We start from the raw sequence: 20,515 nt of genomic DNA on the forward strand, positions 1-20,515 counted from the left end.
TATCTTGGTCTCATCAGACCAGAGAATCTTATTTATCACCATCTTGGAGTCCTTCGGGTTTTTTTTTTAGCCAACTCCATGCGGGCTTTCATGTGTCTTGCACTGAGGAGAGGCTTCCCTCGGGCCACTGTGCCATAAAGCCGTGACTGGTGGAGGACTGCAGTGATGGTTGATTTTCTAGAACTTTCTCCCATCTCCCAACTGCATAGCTCAGCCACAGTGATCTTTGGGTTCTTCTTTACCTCTCTCACCAAGCCTCTTCTCCCCCGATTGCTCAGTTTGGCCGGAGGGCCAGCTATAGGAAGGGTTCTGGTCGTCCCAAACGTCTTCTATTTAAGGATTATGGAGGCCACTGTGCTCTGAGGAACCTTAAATGCAGCAGAAATCTTTTTGCCAGATCGTTTCCTTGCCGCAATTCTGTCTCTGAGCTCTTCAGGCAGTTCCTTTGACCTCATGATTCTCATTTGCTCTGAAATGGACTGTGAGCTGTAAGGTCTTATATAGACAGGTGTGTGCCTTTCCTAATCAAGTACAATCAGTATAATCAAACACAGCTGGACTCCAATGAAGGTATAGAACCATCTCAGGGATGATCAGAAGAAATGGACAGCAACCGAAATATATGACTGTCACAGCAAAGGGTCTGAATACTTATGGCTGTGTGATATTTCTTTTTTTTCTTTTTTAATAAATCTGCGAAAATTTCAAATATGGGGTGATGTGTTTACATTAATGAGGAAAAAAATGAACTTAAATGATTTTAGCAAATGGCTGCAATATAACAAAGAGTGAAAGATTTAAGGAGGTCTGAATACTTCCTGTCGGCACGGTGACCAACTGGTTAGCACATCTGCCTCATAGTTTTGAGGACCAGGGTTCAAATCCCGGCCCCACCTGTTTGGATTTTGCATGTTCTCCCCGTGCCTAGGTATGTTTTCTCCGGGCACTCTGGTTTCCTCCCACATCCCAAAAACATGCGTGGTAGGTTGATTGAAGACTCTAAATTGCCCGTAGGTGTGAATGGTTGTTGTTTCAATGTGCCCTGCGATTGGCTGACGACCGATTTAGGGTGTACCCCGCCTCCCACCCGAAGATAGCTGGGATAGGCTCCAGCAGCCCGCGACTCTAGTGAGGATAAGTGGTCCAGAAAATGGATGGATTGATGAATACTTTCCATACCCACTGTATGGCAGTTCAGTTTTCGTGGTACCTCTGCATTGCGCTTTCTTCCCAAGTGCTGTTACAGTTTATTTTTTTATACTGTAAAATATTTTTGTGTTATCCATTTCTCTGGCACTCTCTCAATATGTTGTTAAATTTGTTTGTTGTTTTAAACATGTGTTTAAAGAACATCATTTTTTAAGTACTGTAAATGTTATAAGAGGAAGCCTCGAGTGTTTTTACATAGGGTATCTCTATTTCGATGATTTTCACTTATTGTGGGGGGGGATGTAACAACCTCCTGCGATGGAGGGGGGTTTACTGTATTTGTAATATAAGTACTGCACTTACCAGAAGCTTCCAGTGATTATTGTTGACAATGACAAATGTTATAACGCCCTTGTAATTGTGAAAGTTCACCTGTCAATGGAAATAAAGACTCAATGTTATAACTGACATCCATCCAATTTATAAACACATGAGGGTATTGGGTGAGTTGGAACCTGTCAATGACTTAGCGTCCTTCACCCAGTGATACCAATACCTTTGGAAAACAGTGTTGAAGACTTTGCCTGTCACCAGACAAAATGATGCCAGCTGTGTAGTGGTTCATAATGTACAGGCTGTTCTTCATCTTAAGTTTGATTGCAGAAAGATGAAACAATCCTTCAATAATCTTCTTTTTTTTAAAATGCTTTTTGACGTTATTTTTTAAATGAATGTTTCATGACTAGGCGGCACGGTGGACGACTGGTTAGAGCGTCTGCCTCACAGTTCTGAGGACCGGGGTTCAATTACGGCCCCGCCTGTGTAGAGTTTGCATGTTCTCCCCGTGCCTGCGTGGGTTTTCTCCGGGCACTCCGGCTTCCTCCCACATCCCAAAAACATGCATGGTAGGTTAATTGAAGTCTCTAAATTGCCCGTAGGTGTGAATGTGGGTGCGAATGGTTGATTGTTTATGTGTGCCCTGCGATTGGCTGGCAACCAGTTCAGGGTGTACCCCGCCTCCTACCCGATGATAGCTGGGATAGGCTCCTCAACCCTTGTGAGGAGAAGCGGCTCAGAAAATGGATGGATGGATGTTTCATGACTTCTTGTGTCAGTGGAAAAACATAAAATGATAAATATACCTCGCCATTTAGCCACTGGTGAGGCCGTAGTGTACACAACTCGCTGTGCCTGATGACAATGGTGTGGCCTTTTATCTGCGATGGGAGCATTGCCACCACAACTTTGGTTATTCTTCTTCTTCACAAGTCGTGTATCTGTAAACACAGGTAAAAAAACACAATTATAAATATCCAGTATTAAATGGTAGTCAAATGAAACTTTAGAAAACTTTATTCATCCCAATGACAACCCCCAAAACTCGTTGGTGGAAACCAGCGGTGAGGGATGCCGTCAAGCTGAAGAAGGAGTCCTGTCGGACATTTTTGGCCTGTGGGACTCCTGAGGCAACTGATGCGTACCGTCTGACCAAGCGGAATGCAGCTTTGGTGGTCGCTGAGGCAAAAACTTTGGCATGGGAGGAGTTCGGTGAGGCCATGGAGAATGGCTTCTGGACGGCTTCGAGGAAATTCTGGTCCACCATCCAGCATCTCAGGAGGGGGAAACAGTGCACCATCAACACTGTGTATAGTGGGGATGGCGCGCTGCTGTCCTCGACTCTGGACATTGTGAGTCAGTGGGCCTAATACTTTGAAAACCACCTCAATTCCGCCGACAGGCCTTCCCACGAGGAAGCAGAGTCTGTAGAATCTGAGGTGGGTTCTTCCATCTATGGTGTTGAGGTCAACGAGGTGGTTAAAATAGCCCTTCGGTGGCAAGGCCCCGGGGTGGATGAGATTCACCCAGAGTTCCTAAAGGCTCTGGATGTTGTGGGGTTGTCCTGGTTGACATCCCTCTGCAATTACATGGCCATCAGAGACAGTGCCTCTGGATTGCCCTCTCTCGGTCAAGGAAGAGATCTTGCAGAAGTGGAGGAGTTTAAGTATCTCAGAGTAGAGCCGCTGCTCCTCCACATTGAGAGGAGCCAGATGAGGTGGCTGGGGCATCTGATTCGGATGCCTCCTGGACACCTCCCTGGTGAGGTGTTCCGGGCACGTCCCACCGGGAGGAGACCCCGGGGACGACCCAGGAGACGCTGGAGAGACTACGTCTTTCGGCTGGCCTGAGAACGCCTCGGTATCTCCCTGGAAGAGCTTGATGAAGTAACTGGGGAGAGGGGAGTCTGGGAGTCCCTGCTAAAGCTACTGCCCCCGCGACTCGACCTTGGATAAGCGGTAGAAAATGGATGGATGGATGGATGGATGGATGGAGAATCTAATGGATATTTATAGATATATGCTTGACATATTATGACAACTTGTTCAACCATTTTGCATGTAAAGACTAATGCAATGAACTAATGCATGACATAAACAATTGATAATGTAGGAATCAGCAAAGAATAATAATTTTAATGGTTTTACCAAAGTTTTGCAACTTGTTCAAAAAACTGCTTTTTTAATGTGCACAAGTGACACAATCGTGAAGATTGAAAAGTAGTTACACGAATTTCAATTCTGATCTGAGAATGAGAAATGTACCAAAGCGACTGAGAAAATGTAAAAATTTAAACTGAGGTACAAGATGGGGCCAGAGAGTTCTTTATCAAAGAACATTTTCCTCATGTACTACTGTCAGGTCATACTGACGGTTTTAACAAATATGACCCCCTTTAAATCAAGGTTAAAAATATATATATACACACTGCGGCTGAAATAAGTAATTAACCCGTCACCATATTTCTCACTAAATATATTTCCAAAGGTGTTATTGACATGAAAGTTTCACCAGATGTTGGGAACAACCCAAGTCATCCATACATAAAGAAAGTAGAACAAATAAACTCAGAAATTAAGTTTAGGTTATGTGTAATAGTGTGAAATGACAAAGGGAAAAAGTATTGAACACACCAACTGGTATTTAATACTTTGTACAAAAGCCTTTGTTTGCAATGACAGGTTCAAGACGCCTCCTGTACGGAGAAACGAGTCGCACGCATTGCTCTGGTGTGATTTTGGCCCATTCCTCCACACAAGCAGTCTTTTTTTTTTTTTCTTTGAAACTAATTGATCGTTTCCTTGACAGAATGTTTTGGATCATTATCCTGCTGAAATGTCCACCCTCGTTTCATTTTCATCATTCTCGTAGATGGCAGAAGATTTTTGTCAAGAATGTCTCTGTACATTTTCCCATTCATCCTTCCTTCAATAATGTGACGTTTACCAGCCCCACACCACCATGTTAAAACCTCCGTACTTCACTGTTGGTATGGTGTTTTTAGGGGAATGTGCAGTGCCATTTTTCCTCCAAATGTGGTGTGCATTATAACATCCAAACAGTTCAATTTTGGTGTCATCAGACCAGACTATATTCTCGCAGTATTTAACTGGCTTGTCCAAATGTTGTTCAGAAAACTATAAATAAGCTTTGTCATGCTTTTTTTCAGCAATAGGGTCTCGCGTGGTGAGCGTGCATACAGGCCATGGCGGTGGAGTACATTACTCGCTGTTTCCCTTGTGACAACAGTACCTGCTAATTCCAGGTCTTTTTGAAGCTCTCCACAGGTGGTCCTTGGTTATTGGTTATACTCTTCTGATTATTCTTTGCACTCCTCTGTCAGAAATCTTGCGAGGAGCACCTGATCGAGGCAAATTTATGGTGGTATGATTGGCTTTCCACTTCTGTATTATGGCCCCAACCGTGCACACTGGAACGTTCAGAAGCTTAGCTATGTGCCTGTAACCAATGCCATCATTGTGTTTTGCAACAATTACTTGGTCTTGAGACAGCACTCTGCTCTTACCCATCATGAGATGTGTCTTGACTCACTCCTTGCCAATGAGACCTTTTTGTAGGCCATCAATTAGGACTGAACCGTCTGATATTCATTTGCACAGACAATGGGCTGGATTGCTGTTTGATTATTTCACATTATCCATCCATCCATTTTCTGAGGCGCTTCTCCTCACTAGGGTCGCGGGCGTGCTGGAGCCTATCCCAGCTATCATCTGGCAGAGGGCGGGGTACACCATGAACTGGTTGCCAGCCAATCACAGCGCACATATAAACAAACAACCATTCGCACTCACATTCACAGCTATGGGCAATTTAGAGTCTCCAATTCATGCATTTTTTTGGGATGTGGGCGGAAACCGGAGTGCCCGGAGAAAACCCACACAGGCACGGAGAGAACATGCAAACTCCACACAGGCGGGGCCGGGGATTGAACCCCGGTCGTCAGAACTGTGAGGCAGACGCTCTAACCTGATCTTATTTGTTCTACTTTCTTTGTACGTACGGATTACTTGGGTAGTTCCCAACATATGGTGAAAAGTTTATGTCAACAGCACCATTGGAAATACCTTTCGTGACAAAAATGGTGACTTGTTCAATACTTCATTTCTGCCGCTCTGTGTGTGTGTATAATTAGACAGGGAAAATATTTTTGGGGCAAAGTCCATACTTTTTAACTTTTACGAAAGGAGTTAAATCAATACTGATAGATAGATCGAGTGGGCATGCGCACATAACCGCGCGGCGTGAACGTGTGCAGATTGGAGAGCTAGCTACTACTGCGGATACATACAGTGTGTAAGCGTGCTGTCGTCTACTCTACATTATATGATGGTGAGTGTGGGCAAGAAAGCACGTGATGCGGAAGCAGACTCGAGCTTCTTTTGTTCCCATCAATCAAAGCGGACACGGACGGAGAGCTGCAGAATCAGGAAATCGCTGGTACATGATTTATTTTCCACTCTGAAAATGACAAGTAACCTTGTATATAAACCACACGTATCCATTTCCTCTACCTTGACAAACTGTATCATCTTGGAAATGTTTGTAAAGTTTTTGTTTTGTTTTTTTTCCCTCCCCCCCGTCCCGGTATTGTTTTACGTATGGCTTTATGAAGTATGTGTTAGCTTATCGCGGAGGGAACGTTAGCTTCATTATCCATAAATCTTCACGTGGACTCCAGCGAGAGGACAAAGAGAAGTTTTATCATTTGTACGAGGCCCAAACTTTAGCCGGTTCCCATATGTCTAGGCTGATGGTGAAACTTGACGAATTGGCGGCTCTGTTAGCTTGCTAGCCAATATCCAAGCGAACAAAGAGCGTCGCTGCTTAGCTTCTTGAAGCTAGCGGCGACGCGGACACACGCTATATGCTTTGTTCCATTTGGTGTCTTTAATAGTACGTGTTACGGAACCGACTTAATTGTCATTGTTAATCACGTTAGCGTTTAGTCTATGACTAAAGAGACCGCAACAAAGTAAACTAAGTTAAAGTCCCCACTCTCCCCGTCATCTTGTCTCCGCATGTCAATCAAAATGCTGAATTGTTCAAACAGATCTCCTTTAATCTGTTCGTTGGCTTTTAACCCTGGTTGGAATTAGTGAGCATATACAACAAGAAATTTTTATTATTTCGTCCTTGTCAGTGGCCAATACTATACACTCGAGTGTCAAACAAAAGTTTGAAGCAGAACAATATAAACGTTTTAGTGTCAGTTAAACGAGATTTCTGTGGGCATTTACAGCCGAGACTTCAGTTCAGGCTCATACGTCACTACCTTGGCGGCTGTTTGTCGTGACCACAACTTCAAGGTCTATAATGGTTCCCTACATGATGCTTGTCTTCTGCTTACAACGCAGTTCCCTTATACGGCGGCGAAGTCACCCAAGTCGGAACGTGCCGTACTCTATTCCCAACCTCTGCTGAGTACTGTTGCCATAATTACCCTTCATATTTATATGAAAAAACACTTGTAAGTACAAACAAATGTCAAAAACAGTAAGTAAGGCCTTAACTGAGCGTGCTTGTACAAACTAGCTAGCTGCATGCTGCTCATAACTTTGAAATGTCATAATTACAATATTTATATGAAAAACTCTTCTCTGCTGTAAATGTAAAACATCAAATTGTAAAACAGGAAGCATGGTGGTAACCGAGCTTGGTTTTTCGTGCAGCGTGACGACATACTTAGGCCACTGCTCAAACTAGTTAATTGCACAGCGTTCATAACCTCTAAATGTAATTGTTTCAGAAAATATTTGTTTAAAAAAAACGATGCCATAAATACGTTAAAGTCAATACAGTGGTAACTGAGAATGCTTTCTTGTGCCACATTTGAGCGTATTGCCCAAATTAGTTCATTGTGTACTATTCGTAACCTCAAGTCATTGCGAGAGTAAATATTTGAATTGAAAAGTAACACACGTTTTGGCCATAAATGTAAAAATAAAATAAAATGAACACTAAGTGTAGTGGTAATTGAGGGTGCAACATGACTTCGTATTCTTATGCAACTGCGCAAATTAGTTCATTGTGCAATGTTCGGAACCTTGAAATGTAATAATTACATTGGATATTTGTATGCAAGTATGACTGTAATCAAGTGTGCCATCATGGACAGCTTGATATAATATTCTTACACCACTGGGCAACCTATTTCATTGCATGCTATTCATTCACAACCTCCCAATGTCATAACGACAGTAAATGTTTGTATGAAAAACATTCCAAGGCCATAAATATAAACGTCAAAGCGAAAACAGTGATTATGGTGGTAACTGAGTGCCTTCTTGTGCCGTTACCTAATATCGGAATGCTGTATATCGTAAACCAAAGACCCACGTACCATGTACTTGTTGTAATCCTGTGCCTACACGTATTGAATTATAGAAAGGTTACACATGACTTCTCTCCCTGTAGCTCTTTTGACTGAAAATGCCACGCAAGAAGGTGACAGATGTCTCTGGAAATGGATCCCTGAAGAAGAAGAGAGCTAGTGGCAAAAGGAAAGAGAGAGACTTCAGCAGTGATGACGAGTTTGACTATGAGCAGGAGAACAACAAAAAGCCGGGGAAGCCCTCCACAAAGTCCACTCTGCAACCCGTCACTGTGGCAGATGATGTGAAAGAGAAAATTGTGAGTTTTTTGCTGGATTTTTTCTTCTTTTTTAAATAAAACAAGTTGAGCTTGTTTATCAGATTGACACTCCATTTGCCTTTCCACAGAAACTTGAATGCCCAAAAGTTAAAGGTCAACTGGTCATATTTGGAGCAACTAACTGGGATTTGATTGGAAGAAAAGAGGTCCCCAAACAACAAGGTAGATCTTATAGTGTGAATTGTTAATAATAATATTAAACAATCATAAAAGGAAGTCAACCAATTTAATATTCATAAATTAAAACAACAATATACTATACAGTAAAAGCTCTAATTGCCAGACTAATGGGGAGGGGAGTCGTCCATTAAAGCTGTTTGTCTGTTAATTTGAAGCCCTTTTTTCGTGGCCTAAATACACCCAGTACATTTTAAAATTATAAAAAATTAATGTAAAAAAAACTTAGTTTTTATTTTTACAAACTTGCCTTTACCTTAGTGAAGGGCTTGACAAAAACTGTAGTATATTGTACCAAAATCAGTATACAGTAGTGGTGTAATGATTCATTCATTATATCGATGTATCAATTTATATTCCTACGATCCAACTGGAGCTATCTGTGTTCAGCAAGTTAGCCGTCCAAATGAAAATATATGGATTTGAATTGTTTTAAAAGGTAATCAATCGATTGTATCGATACTAGGAAATAACACATTGGATTTACGTAAAACTGTAAATGTAGCATTACATCATTACACCCATTGGCGACAATTGCTTTCAACACAAATTGGCGTGCACAGTAAGTCTCAGGTGTTAAACTTCACATTCTGGCTGCGGTGGGCGGCATTCGGCCTCTGTTTCACCGTCTCAAGCTGGCAAATTACCGGGTTGACTTAAGAGCATCATTCTAGTTCTCTAAAGTGATCAGAAAAATTCTCAGCTTCACACTCATTTGCTGCTCTGGGAGCATGCAGCTCCCTCAAGCTTTAAGCACAGCTGAACAGCAGTTGTTGAGGAATGACAAGCTGTCTGCATTTTGAGTGCACAGAACATACAGCTAGTGCTGAAACAATGAGTGACTATTGAATTGTTGTGATGCTCTCTGTTCATATGTATGTATATATATTGTGGACACCCCTCCCCCTGCAGGTCTTACTGATGCATTTGCAGGCACACGCTGATAAATGTGCTTTGTAGCAAAGGGATTTGTGAGGGAGGGCGGGGGGTTGGCTTTTATTTGTAGCAGCTGCTTAGACAAAGACCTTGTTAGAAGGATTCATATGCTGCACATGCTATATATGTGTACTTGCACATATGTCAAATTATGTCCTCACTATGCATGGTGATGCTTTTTTTGTTTTAATTCTCAACACCAATGTCAGTCAAAATAGTTTACGTTTCAACCTACATTTTGCAAACTTGCAAAGTTTTGTGGGAGTTGAGTAAAAAGTAGTGTGTAATGCTTGTCTGCTGAATCTCATAAACAAATAGCTGTTGTGTTTCTCTTCAGTTGCACTGAGCAAATTGCGTTTTTTGATAAACACAATTTGAGAACTTTATGATGCTCAAATGGGAAATGCTAAATGCCAAATTTCATATTGCGCATTGTCTGTAAAATTGATGATAAAGGAAGGAGTCCAATAAGAAAAGTCCGGTTGGATCGATTCAACTTGGTAACCTGCAAAATAATTTAGTTGTTGTCTCATCAGCATTAGCAAGATGGCGCCTACCAGTGTGGTCGCCTCGGTAACGCGCTCTCTAGTATTGTCTTTGTTTTTGTGTTTTTCGTCCGTCTTTGGAGACCTTACACGACTCACTTACACAAGGGGAGACCTGCTAACCATCAAGGAGTCTACTCCGGACTTTCTGTCACCAACTTTCGAATATCCGCTCAGTTTTTTCCCCGAGTTACTCACCGGAGCGGCGTCCGCGGTTTTCGGCGCATGGAGACGGAAGCGGCGCCACAGAGGGAAGCGAGCCGGCATTCAGGTGAAACTCCGCAAGAGAGGACACAGATTGCCGTTCCCGTCGATCCACCTCGCGAATGTACGCTCCCTACCCAACAAAATGGACGAGCTTCATCTTCTGTTAAAGACTTCGGACGTTCCGCGGCCATGTGCTTCACGGAGACCTGGCTCTGCGACGCTGTACCTGATGGCGCCGTTATGCTTCCTGGTTTCCACATTCATCGAGCGGACCGCGACATGGAAACATCGGGGAAAACAAAGGGCGGCGGGATATGCCTCTATATCAACGAAAAATGGTGTACGGACGTCACGGTGCTCAGCACACACTGCAGCCCGCATTTGGAGTCGCTATTCTTAAACTTTAAACCATTCTACTCGCCACGTGAGTTCGCATCATTCATCCTGACTGCAGCCTACATCCCGCCTCAAGCTAACACGAACGCCGCATTGCTAACGCTCGCCGATCAAGTCAACGAAATTGGAAAAAAACTCCCCGACTCACCCCTCATTATTCTCGGGGACTTTAACAAAGCTAAACTCAACCACGAACTCCCTAAATACAAGCAGCACATCGACTGTCCTACCAGGGAAAATAATACTTTAGACCACTGCTACACTACGGTAAAAAACGCATACCATGCTATACCTCGTGCAGCCTTGGGCTCGTCTGATCACTGCTTAATTCACTTAATACCGACGCACAGGCAAGAACTTAAATGTGCGAAGCCTACAGTGAAAACAGTCAAAAAGTGGACAAATGAAGCCAAGATGGAACTTCAAAGCTGTTTAGACTGCACAGACTGGAGTGTCTTTGAAAATTCAGCTGGCAGCCTGGATGAATATACGGACACGGTCACATCCTATATCAGTTTCTGTGAAGAGGTCTGTGTACCAACAAAATCATTTCGCACATTCAACAACAAGCCGTGGTTCACTGCTAAACTTAAGCAGCTTCGCCAAGCTAAGGAGGATGCATATCAGAGCGGGGACAGGGCCCTGTATAATCGAGCTAGAAACCAGCTGACCAAAGAAATTAACATTGCAAAGAGGATCTATACAGCAAAGTTGGAAAAACAGTTTAGCGCAAATGACTCTAAATCAGTCTGGCTTGCATTCCAATCGCTGACTAATTACAAGCGACGATCCCCCCAAGCTGAGAACAATGGCACACTAGCCAACGACTTGAATACCTTCTACTGCAGATTTGAAAAGGACAGTTTCACACCCACCCGACCGCACCCGCGACCACAATCACACCTCTGACCTCTGCGTTAACCATCCATGAACAGGATGTGAGACGCATCTTCAAACAACAAAAGATTAACAAAGCGGCAGGCCCGGACCACGTGTCCCCATCCTGCCTCAAAGTCTGCGCGGACCAGCTCGCTCCAGTCTTCACTCAGATCTTCAACAGATCTCTGGAACTGTGCGAAGTTCCATCCTGTTTCAAACGCTCCACCATCATCCCAGTCCCCAAGAAACCTGCAATCTCGGGTCTGAATGACTACAGGCCTGTCGCTTTGACATCTGTGGTCATGAAGTCCTTTGAACGTCTTGTGCTGGACCACCTCAAGAGTGTCACAGGTCCCCTGCTGGACCCCCTGCAGTTTGCCTACCAAGCGAACAGATCTGCGGATGATGCAGTCAACATGGGACTGCACTTCATCCTAGAACACCTCGACAGTGCAGGGACCTACGCGAGGATCCTGTTCGTCGACTTCAGTTCAGCGTTCAACACCATCATCCCTGAACTCCTTTCATCCAAGCTTCTCCAGCTCAGCGTCTCACCTGCCATCTGCCAGTGGATTTACAGCTTTCTGACAGGCAGGACACAGCAGGTCAGGCTGGGGGAGGCCACCTCATCCACACGCAGCATCAGCACTGGGGCGCCCCAAGGTTGTGTCCTCTCTCCGCTGCTCTTCTCTCTCTACACGAACGACTGCACCTCAGCGAACCCGACTGTCAAACTCCTGAAGTTTGCAGATGACACCACTGTCATCGGCCTCATCAAGGACGGTGACGAGTCTGCATATCGACAGGAAGCGGAGCGGCTGGAGCTGTGGTGCGGCCGACACAACCTGGAGCTGAACACGCTCAAGACTGTAGAGATGATGGTGGACTTCAGGAGGCATCCTTCGCCACAGTTGCCCCTCACGTTGTCCAGCTGCCTTGTGTCAACCGTCGAGACCTTCAAGTTCCTGGGAATTACAATCTCCCAGGACCTGAAGTGGGCGACCAACATCAACTCCGTCCTCAAAAAGGCCCAGCAGAGGATGTACTTCCTGCGGCTTCTGAGAAAGCACGGCCTGCCACCGGAGCTGTTGAGGCAGTTCTACACAGCAGTCATTGAATCAGTACTGTGTTCTTCCATCACAGTCTGGTTTGGTGCTGCTACAAAAAAGGACAAACTCCGACTGCAACGGACAATCAAAACTGCTGAAAGGATTGTCTGTACCCCCCTACCCACCCTTGAGGACTTGCACGCTGCCAGAACTAAGACAAGGGCATGCAAAATCCTCTCGGACCCTCCCCACCCCGGTCACCAGCTCTTCCAGCTCCTTCCCTCAGGTAGGCGCTGCCGATCAGTGCAAACTAGAACTAGTAGACATTCCAACAGCTTCTTCCCTCTTGCAATCAACTTCTTAAACAGCTAACTTATAATTCCATTACAACAAGCTGGCAATTTTTTGACTTGTGTTCGTTGTCACATTTCTGTGGGGCCAATTATGTATTACTCGTGCACTCACTGTAGTTGTCTCGCCGTGCTGCACTATTTGCATATACTGGCCACTCATGCCAGAGTAGCATCTGCTCCATTTGCACACTGATTGAGAAGTATCTGTAACATTTGCACAACCATTGTCCCAGATTATCGCACTACTTGTCACTTTAAACCGCATACACTCCTTGAAGTCTCAGTGCCCTTTGCACAATGGGCATTGCACCGGACTATTGCGATATTAGCCATTCGAACTGCTCTAAGTGCTAGAGGACTCTGCATCTTTTTGCACAATTGTTTTTTGTCAATGTCTTTATGTCTCCAAAGTGTTCTGTAAATTGACTGTCTGTTGTACTAGAACGGCTCCAACTACCGGAGACAAATTCCTTGTGTGTTTTGGACATACTTGGCAAATAAAGATGATTCTGATTCTGATTTAAAAAGTACATACCTGCATATGGGACTGGTGCTCCAATAAAATAAAGCATAGCAAGCAAGCACTAAACCAATTACTCCTCCCTATTGGGGAGTTTTGGGCCAATTAAAAGGTCTGCTAAATCTGACATCCCTGCATGCATGCAGCATTTCTAGCTAGTTCGCACTCTTTTTCATGTAGAATTGTACAGGTGAGGCAAGGCAACCGGCAAAATATTTAAGGCTTGGAAACACACATTTGGGGTGAAAAGTTTCCAATGTGGATAAATGTGTGCACCACTGCAATGGTCAGTGTGATTGATTGCCTTCTGCCATGCCCCTTCTTTTCATATCGAAAACAATGACTGCTCATGGTATCTCTTTCTTCGTGGAAATTGAACAAGTTCCTGTCTGGTTGCAGCCGTCTTGTTAGTAAAAGGAGTACACATTAGCTAGGGATGATGGATAAATTTATTTCACTTTAATTCAGTTTAATGTCTATTGATTAAACGGGTCGGTGGGCGACTGCTTAGAGCGTCTGCCTCACAGTTCTGAGGACCGGGGTTCAATCCCCGGTCCCACCTGTGTGGAGTTTTCATGTTCTCCCCGTGGCTGTGTGGGTTTTCTCTGGGCACTCCGGTTTCCTTCCACATCCCAAAAACATGCATGCTAGGTTAATTGACAACTCTTAAATTGCCCGGAGGGGTGAATGTAAGTGTGAATGGTTGTTTGTATGTGCCCTGTGATTGGCTGGCAACCAGTTCAGGGTGTACCCCGCCTCCTGCCCGATGATAGCTGGGATAGGCTCCAGCACGCCCGCGACCCTAGTGAGGAGAAGCGGCTCAGAAAAAGGATGGATAAACGAGTCATAAATAAAAAATAAAAAAAATGCCCATGGGATTTAGGTGAGCACTGTCACAAAAAGAGGTTTGAAATCCGCATGGGCTAAATGTCATTGCAGTCAGTTATTTTTTTTCTTTCTTCCAGCTGCTTTCCGCAACCTGGGCCAGAATTTGTGGGGTCCGCACCGCTACGGCTGTCTAAATGATGTCCTGGTCAGTTGTGTGATTTCTGGCCCGTGTGCGGCTCACAGCCTTCTCATCACCACTGAGGGCAAGCTGTGGAGCTGGGGTAAAGCCCATGCAAATAGAAAATACACATCATTATATTTTTAAATGTGTATATTTGTTTCATTAATCTAAAGATCCACGCAAATAATATGCAAGTAACTGATTATTTGGGCAGGTCGGAATGACAAAGGTCAGCTGGGTCACGGAGACACCAAACGTCTGGATGCTCCCAAGTTGATTGAGGCTCTGGCAGATCTCGTGATTGTCTCTGCAGCATGCGGACGTAATCATACCCTGGCACTCACAGGTGTGTGTGCTGGACTATGGCCTGTGTTGTTCTTTCACCTCTTGAGCTAAACGTGTCTTGTAAAGTCCTCGTAGTTGTAGTATACTTACTGTAATGTATGCTTTTGTCTGTTTCTTTTTCTTTAGAGGATGGCATTGCACACTCGTTTGGTGAAAACAAGCTGGGTCAGCTTGGCCAAGGCAGCCAGACTGATGCTGTCCTCAGTCCAGCGCCCGTAAGCACCAGCTACACACACATGACAATATAATAAAATACAACGTAACGCACCCCCAGCAGAAAAGTCAAAGGTTGTTATATTTTCTGTAACCAGATTGCCTACAATGGCCAGCCCTTGGTGAAGCTGTCGTGTGGGGCAGAGTTCAGCATGGTGGTGGACTGCAAAGGGAACCTCTATTCCTTTGGCTGCCCTGAGTATGGACAACTCGGTAAGATGGAAGCACCCGAACTTTCTTGTTCTTTTTTTAAAAATCAGTGTTTATTTACCTTCGGGGGACTAACGTTCCATGTCAGCTTTCAGCTCCGTGGACACCCCCACTAGACATAAATATGGAAAGTCTGCTCCTAAAAATCAAGTCAAGAAACCGTTTGGTTTGAAAGTTTTCAACAACCGGTTATCTCAATTCAACTTGTGCGAATACGTTGGTATTGAACATAATCCATGACATGACGCTGGTTGACCTCAGTCATTTGTTTTTTAAGTTTTTCCCCATTACATGAAGTGAATTTATTTGTTCCAGGCTCAGACTGTCTGCATCCTGAACTCTCCAGCAGTGATGTTTTAAGTTACATCGTTAACAATCCGAGGACTAAAAAGAAGTTAACCCATCCATGTTGAAACATAAAAAATAATAAAAGTATGGAGTAACTGGCCGATGTAGCCCTTAAAATAAAATTTCAAAGATTTCTGATTCTTATCTTTTTTTTAATTCTTATTTTGCATAGAGCAAAAACAAATGGCAATGGCCTATTCAAAACAAATTAATCTTTTAGATTTTCTCTGAGCTGAAGTGTCACAAGATTTGCTGGGGTCCGGTGTGACTTTCCACATGATGGGTGTCCAACCTTCCAAGTTTTAATTTGAGGCCTATGGTTCCACAAAAATTTGGTGGCACTTCAAAGTGGTACCACTTTTAGGGGTGCTCGCTTCAACTGTCAAGCAGACTTGTCATTCGGTCTCTTCTCTGGTCTCACTGCAGGACACAACAGCGACGGCAAGTTTATAGCTCGTGCCCAGCGCATAGAGTATGACTGTGAACTCATCCCTCGCCGCATTGCCATCTTCATTGAGAAGTCCAAAGACGGCCAGATCATGCCCGTGCCCAACGTGGTGGTCCGAGATGTGGCCTGCGGAGCCAATCACACGGTGAGAAGTCACAACATAGAAATGAAATTTCTTCTCCTGTACACAGGGTATTGAAGTCTGTGTGTGTGTGTGTGTGTGTGTGTGTGTGTGTGTGTGCCTGTGTGCCTGTGTATGCGCACCAACAGCTGGTTTTGGACTCTCAGAAGCGAGTATTCAGCTGGGGGTTCGGAGGTTACGGGCGTCTGGGACACACCGAGCAGAAGGATGAGATGGTTCCTCGCCTGGTAAAACTCTTTGATTTCCCTGGTCGAGGAGCCAGTCACATCCATACGGGCTACCAGTGTTCCTTTGCCATCAGCGAGATGGGTAAGACTCAGTCGTGCACTTCACTTTGCAAATAAAATGGTGCTGGATCACAGCACAACAGACCTCTATACTTTCCATCCATCCATTTTCCGTACCGGTTACCCTCACTAGGGTCACGGGCATGCTGGAGCCTATCCCAGTTGAGTCTGGGCGAGAGGCAGGGTACACCCTGAACTGGTCACCAGCCAATCACAGGGCACATTGAAACAGACAACCATTCGCAGTCACATTCACACCTATGGGCAATTTAGTCTTCAATTAACCTACCATGCATGTTTTGGGAATATGGGAGGAAGCGCACGGAAAGAAGATGGAAAGTCCACATAAGCGAGGCCTGATTTGAACCTGTGTCCTCAGAACTGTGAGCCAGATGTGCTAACCAGTTGTCCACCGTGCCGCCCTCTTCTATACTAAATACCGTATTTTCACGAACATAGGGCGCACCGTATTAAAAGGCGCAGTCTCAGTTACGGGGTCTATTTCTGTATTTAACATGCATAATCAGAATCATCTTTATTTGCCAAGTATGTCCAAAAAACACAAGGAATTTGTCTCCGGTAATTGGATCCGCTCTAGTACGACAACAGTCACTTTTGAGACATATAGACATTGAGTAAAACAGTCACTGAGCAATAAAGGGTTGCTAGTTATCTGGTAATGCCGGTACTTTTTATTATTTATTTATTTTTGACAATTGTGCAAAAAGATGCAGAGTCCTCTAGCACTTAGAGCAGTTCGAATGACTAATATTGCAATAGCAATATTGACCATTGTGCAAAGGGAGCCGAGACTTCAAGCGAGTAGTAGTACGATAGTCTGGGACAATGTTGATTGTGCAAATGTTGCAGATACTACTCGAACAACAGTGCAAGCAGACACGTTAGCCCAAGCATCCACAATCCATTCACAAATTGTGGCGTAACTCGCCCGGCGCTGCCTCCTAGTCTTAGTAAAGCTGTGTTCGCCGCCTGTCCTCAATGGCTCCCACGCCGCTCACTTCACTTTGAACGCCCTGTTTACACGGACGTCCAGCGGTTCGTCAAGCCTCCCGGAATGATGGCAAGCCCCGAGTTATTGCCCTCAGTCGAATGGTGACTATAGAGACACTTCTCCCGGCTGTTCTTTGCTCATTAATCCAACTTGGGCCACCTCGCCTTGTTTCTGCGTTTTCTTTTTCTTTTTTTTCCGCGGAACCTCAGCTTCGTCTTCTTGACTTGGCGAAGTTCTTTTTTCTGCTTCCTCCACTTTCGAACCATGGATTCGTCGATCTTGAATTCTCTCGCGGCTGCTCGATTCCCATGTTCCTCCGCGTAACTGATAGCTTGCAGTTTAAACTGTGCGTCGTAAGCGTGTCTCTTCGTAGGTGACATTTTCGGGGGTCCTTAGCCAAACCGACGGTGTTTTGCACAATGCACACCCCGGAAATGCTCCCACTCAGTCAAGCGATAAAATAAAAATAAAAAACACCCCGGCGCTATATACCTACTGGGGGTGTGGCTTTAGCGTACTCCTTCACGCACCCTTACCCTGTCCTCAGCCACGTCCGCTTTTCCTCTGTGTAAGCAGCGTGTCGGCAGGCAATGGAAAAGATAAAAAAGTCAAGCAAGAGCGCTCATCACACAACAACATTTATAGATGTCGGAACTCGGTGCACACATAAGGCGCGCCGCATTATAAGGCGCCCTGTCCATTTTGGAGAAAATGTAAGACTTTTAAGTGCGTGTTATGGTCGTGAAAATACGGTACATAAAAACATTTTGGATGTATGTACTTTACGTTTTGGGTCTTGCTTTCCCCACTAGACTTTGTAGGTGGATGGTGCACACATCCGTACCAATGTTACTCTTAATGATAATATTAGAAGTAGTAATTATGATGGTACCTTCACTTACAAGTGCCCCAACTTACTGTTGTTTGCAGGGAGTCTCTTCTTCTGGGGGGTGACCAACACCTCCAGAGAGTCGACAATGTACCCCAAAGCTGTGCAGGATCTGTGTGGCTGGAAAATCCGCAGTCTGTCGTGCGGGTACGTCCTCTGCAGTTGATGCTTTACCAGCAAGCTCTATGATAAACGTCTTGTCAAAATGTTGTATTTCAACTCAAGTAACACTAGAAAATTTTAAACCTACTGAGGTTATTTATAGACCAATATGTCTGTAAGTTTTCAGAAAATAAGAGAAAAAAACAACAAATTTATCAACCAAGAACAGTCCAGTCAATATTCAAGTAGCTGCCCACTTTGGGGTTGGTACCCAGCCACTCACCTCAGCTAAACGGCAACATGACATTTCTGGGTTTTAAGCAAGCGAGTCTCAGCTGCTGCCAAGTCATACAAATACACGCTATAAAGTATACATGTGTTTTACAACAATACTTAACTATATTATTTTTAATTAAACTGTGGATGAAATAGCGATGCAAGTGAATGGGAGCACAGGATTAGCCTAATGTCAAAATATCCCCCTCCTTTTTTATGTTCACCAACATCCCCTTTCAGCTCACGGTCCCTATGTGGGCCAACAATCCAACAAACGCGACGTAGATATGAACACTTGGCCGCCACAAGATGCCGTGCTATGGCCAAGGCCCAATCAGCAAAACTCTTTTCCATATTTAAATTTAAATTTTCAGCGATCCAATCAGAGCAAGGCTTATTTAGAGCTCAGATATTAATGAGAAATCCATCCATGTCAATTGCCAGGTATTAAAGACCAATTAGAATATATTAAAAAAGGGCATCCTGGGCATATTCATAAAAGATTATGAAAATAAAACATTTATGGCATGACACTGTGATGTCATAAAATGAGAAGGACAAGCAACAGTGACTGACTTTTTTTTGTGTGGTTTAAGTATGTGAGGATGAGTGTGTGTGAGTGACTTGACAGTTACTGAGTGTGTTACTGTGAGAGTAAGCAAGTGAGTTTGTGATAAGTGACTTGGCGTAAGAATGGCAGTGTGCGAGTGAGTTTGAACGTGAGGAGTGTGAGTGTGACCGTGTTGCTGTGTTGTGTGAAACAGGAAGAGCAGCATCATCATTGCTGCAGACGAGACTACCATCAGCTGGGGCCCTTCACCCACTTTTGGAGAGCTGGTAAGAGAGAGTGCTTCATATCATCGTGATCTTCAATTGTGGTGACACAGTTGGTATTAAAATGTTTGCTGTGTTGTTTGTGTAGGGCTATGGCGACAACAAACCGAAATCCTCCACCATCCCCCAAGAAGTCAAGACCCTGGATGGCATTTATAATGAACAGGTGCACTGAATGACTGTCATTGTATGAATGGTGGGGAGCCCTCCTGCAAGTATTATTGTCTACAAAGCTGTAAGTTTAAGGTTCAGCACACGCAGATGACGAACGTGTTCAGCGGGACCCGGCCGAGCAAGGCGTCGGACACCCAGCTTCGCTTGAGCCGTACGCTCAGATACTGCCTTTGATTCCGTTTGTGTCCCGGAAAGCGCTACTTAGGATGAGGGATGGTTGAGCGTTTGCTTTCGTCTGGTTTTTGCAGGTGGCGATGGGTTACGCTCACTCCATGATCATTGCCAGGCAGGACACGCCGGCCGAGCAGGAGAGACTGCAAAAGCTGCCAGAGTACAATCCCCGAACAATCTGATCAGGTTTAGCGGGAAAGGTCGGAGTTCGCCCGGGAGATGCGGCATCTTTGCAAACGTCTCCGCTTCACTGAGGCTCACTTGCCACCGATTTGGATGCTACGATCACAACGAACTTTTGAGACCATGTCACTTATTGAGTGAACCCTAGTTTACGTCAAGCACTATTTTTCTTTCTTCCAGGGATGTGCTTCCTTTTCCCCTTTGTTACATTCACTCATTTGTTTCATTGTCTTGTGTTGCAGTATTTGAGAAAGTCAAATTTACGGGTGCTTCAGCATGACCCTTACCTCTGCAGGGACAGATGCTCCATACGAGTGCCTACATTTTCCACAGCCCTGTTATGGAAGTTGTATGTTTTCCTTAGGTTCTCAGCTTTGTTACATTCCTTGAGTTATTCTTCACAATAGATCAATGTTGGGGCTTGTCTTGAATGATTGTGTTAGGGGCCAATGATGCACTGTCAAACGTTTTTGAGCTGGGGAATGTTGGGACTTTTTTGTTTAAATCAGCAAAGGTGTTTGTTTTTTTCCCTCCCACCTTTTACAGATCTTAGTGTGCATTTTTCTGGTTACATTTTCATTCCAATAAAGTGGTTGTAGAGAAAGAAGCAGGATTCCTACAATATGTTGAATTCACACCAACCCACAATTATT

At 44.4% G+C, this 20,515-nt stretch overlaps 1 protein-coding gene across 2 annotated transcripts; it reads left to right on the forward strand.

The window, feature by feature from the left end:
* Positions 1 to 5,749: 5,749 nt before the first annotated feature.
* rcc2 (regulator of chromosome condensation 2) lies at positions 5,750 to 20,469 on the forward strand. Of its 2 annotated transcripts, XM_061791889.1 has the most exons (14): positions 5,750 to 5,943; positions 6,861 to 6,973; positions 7,921 to 8,136; positions 8,226 to 8,319; positions 14,185 to 14,328; positions 14,443 to 14,574; positions 14,700 to 14,788; positions 14,885 to 14,999; positions 15,771 to 15,937; positions 16,063 to 16,243; positions 18,164 to 18,269; positions 19,265 to 19,337; positions 19,423 to 19,500; positions 19,757 to 20,469. In XM_061791889.1, exons 3-14 carry the CDS (start codon positions 7,936 to 7,938, stop codon positions 19,859 to 19,861), a joined length of 1,485 nt encoding a protein of 494 aa, XP_061647873.1. In that variant the 5' UTR covers positions 5,750 to 5,943; positions 6,861 to 6,973; positions 7,921 to 7,935; the 3' UTR covers positions 19,862 to 20,469. The 2 variants fall into 2 exon arrangements, with proteins under 2 accessions (XP_061647873.1, XP_061647867.1); XM_061791883.1 differs by lacking the exon at positions 6,861 to 6,973 and having other exon boundaries at positions 5,751 to 5,943.
* The last annotated feature ends 46 nt before the right edge of the window (positions 20,470 to 20,515 follow it).

Source organism: Phyllopteryx taeniolatus, chromosome 1, assembly GCF_024500385.1.
Source record: "Phyllopteryx taeniolatus isolate TA_2022b chromosome 1, UOR_Ptae_1.2, whole genome shotgun sequence".
In the NCBI taxonomy this organism is placed as follows: Eukaryota; Metazoa; Chordata; class Actinopteri; order Syngnathiformes; family Syngnathidae; genus Phyllopteryx; species Phyllopteryx taeniolatus.

Bases quoted from the DNA above. Each gene is read 5' to 3' on its own strand.
- rcc2 (XM_061791889.1), top strand. From the start codon at position 7,936: ATGCCACGCAAGAAGGTGACAGATGTCTCTGGAAATGGATCCCTGAAG. The intron at 14,329-14,442 runs GTAAAGCCCATG...TTATTTGGGCAG, and splicing joins GGGCAAGCTGTGGAGCTGGG to GTCGGAATGACAAAGGTCAG. The intron at 19,501-19,756 runs GTGCACTGAATG...TGGTTTTTGCAG, and splicing joins ATGGCATTTATAATGAACAG to GTGGCGATGGGTTACGCTCA.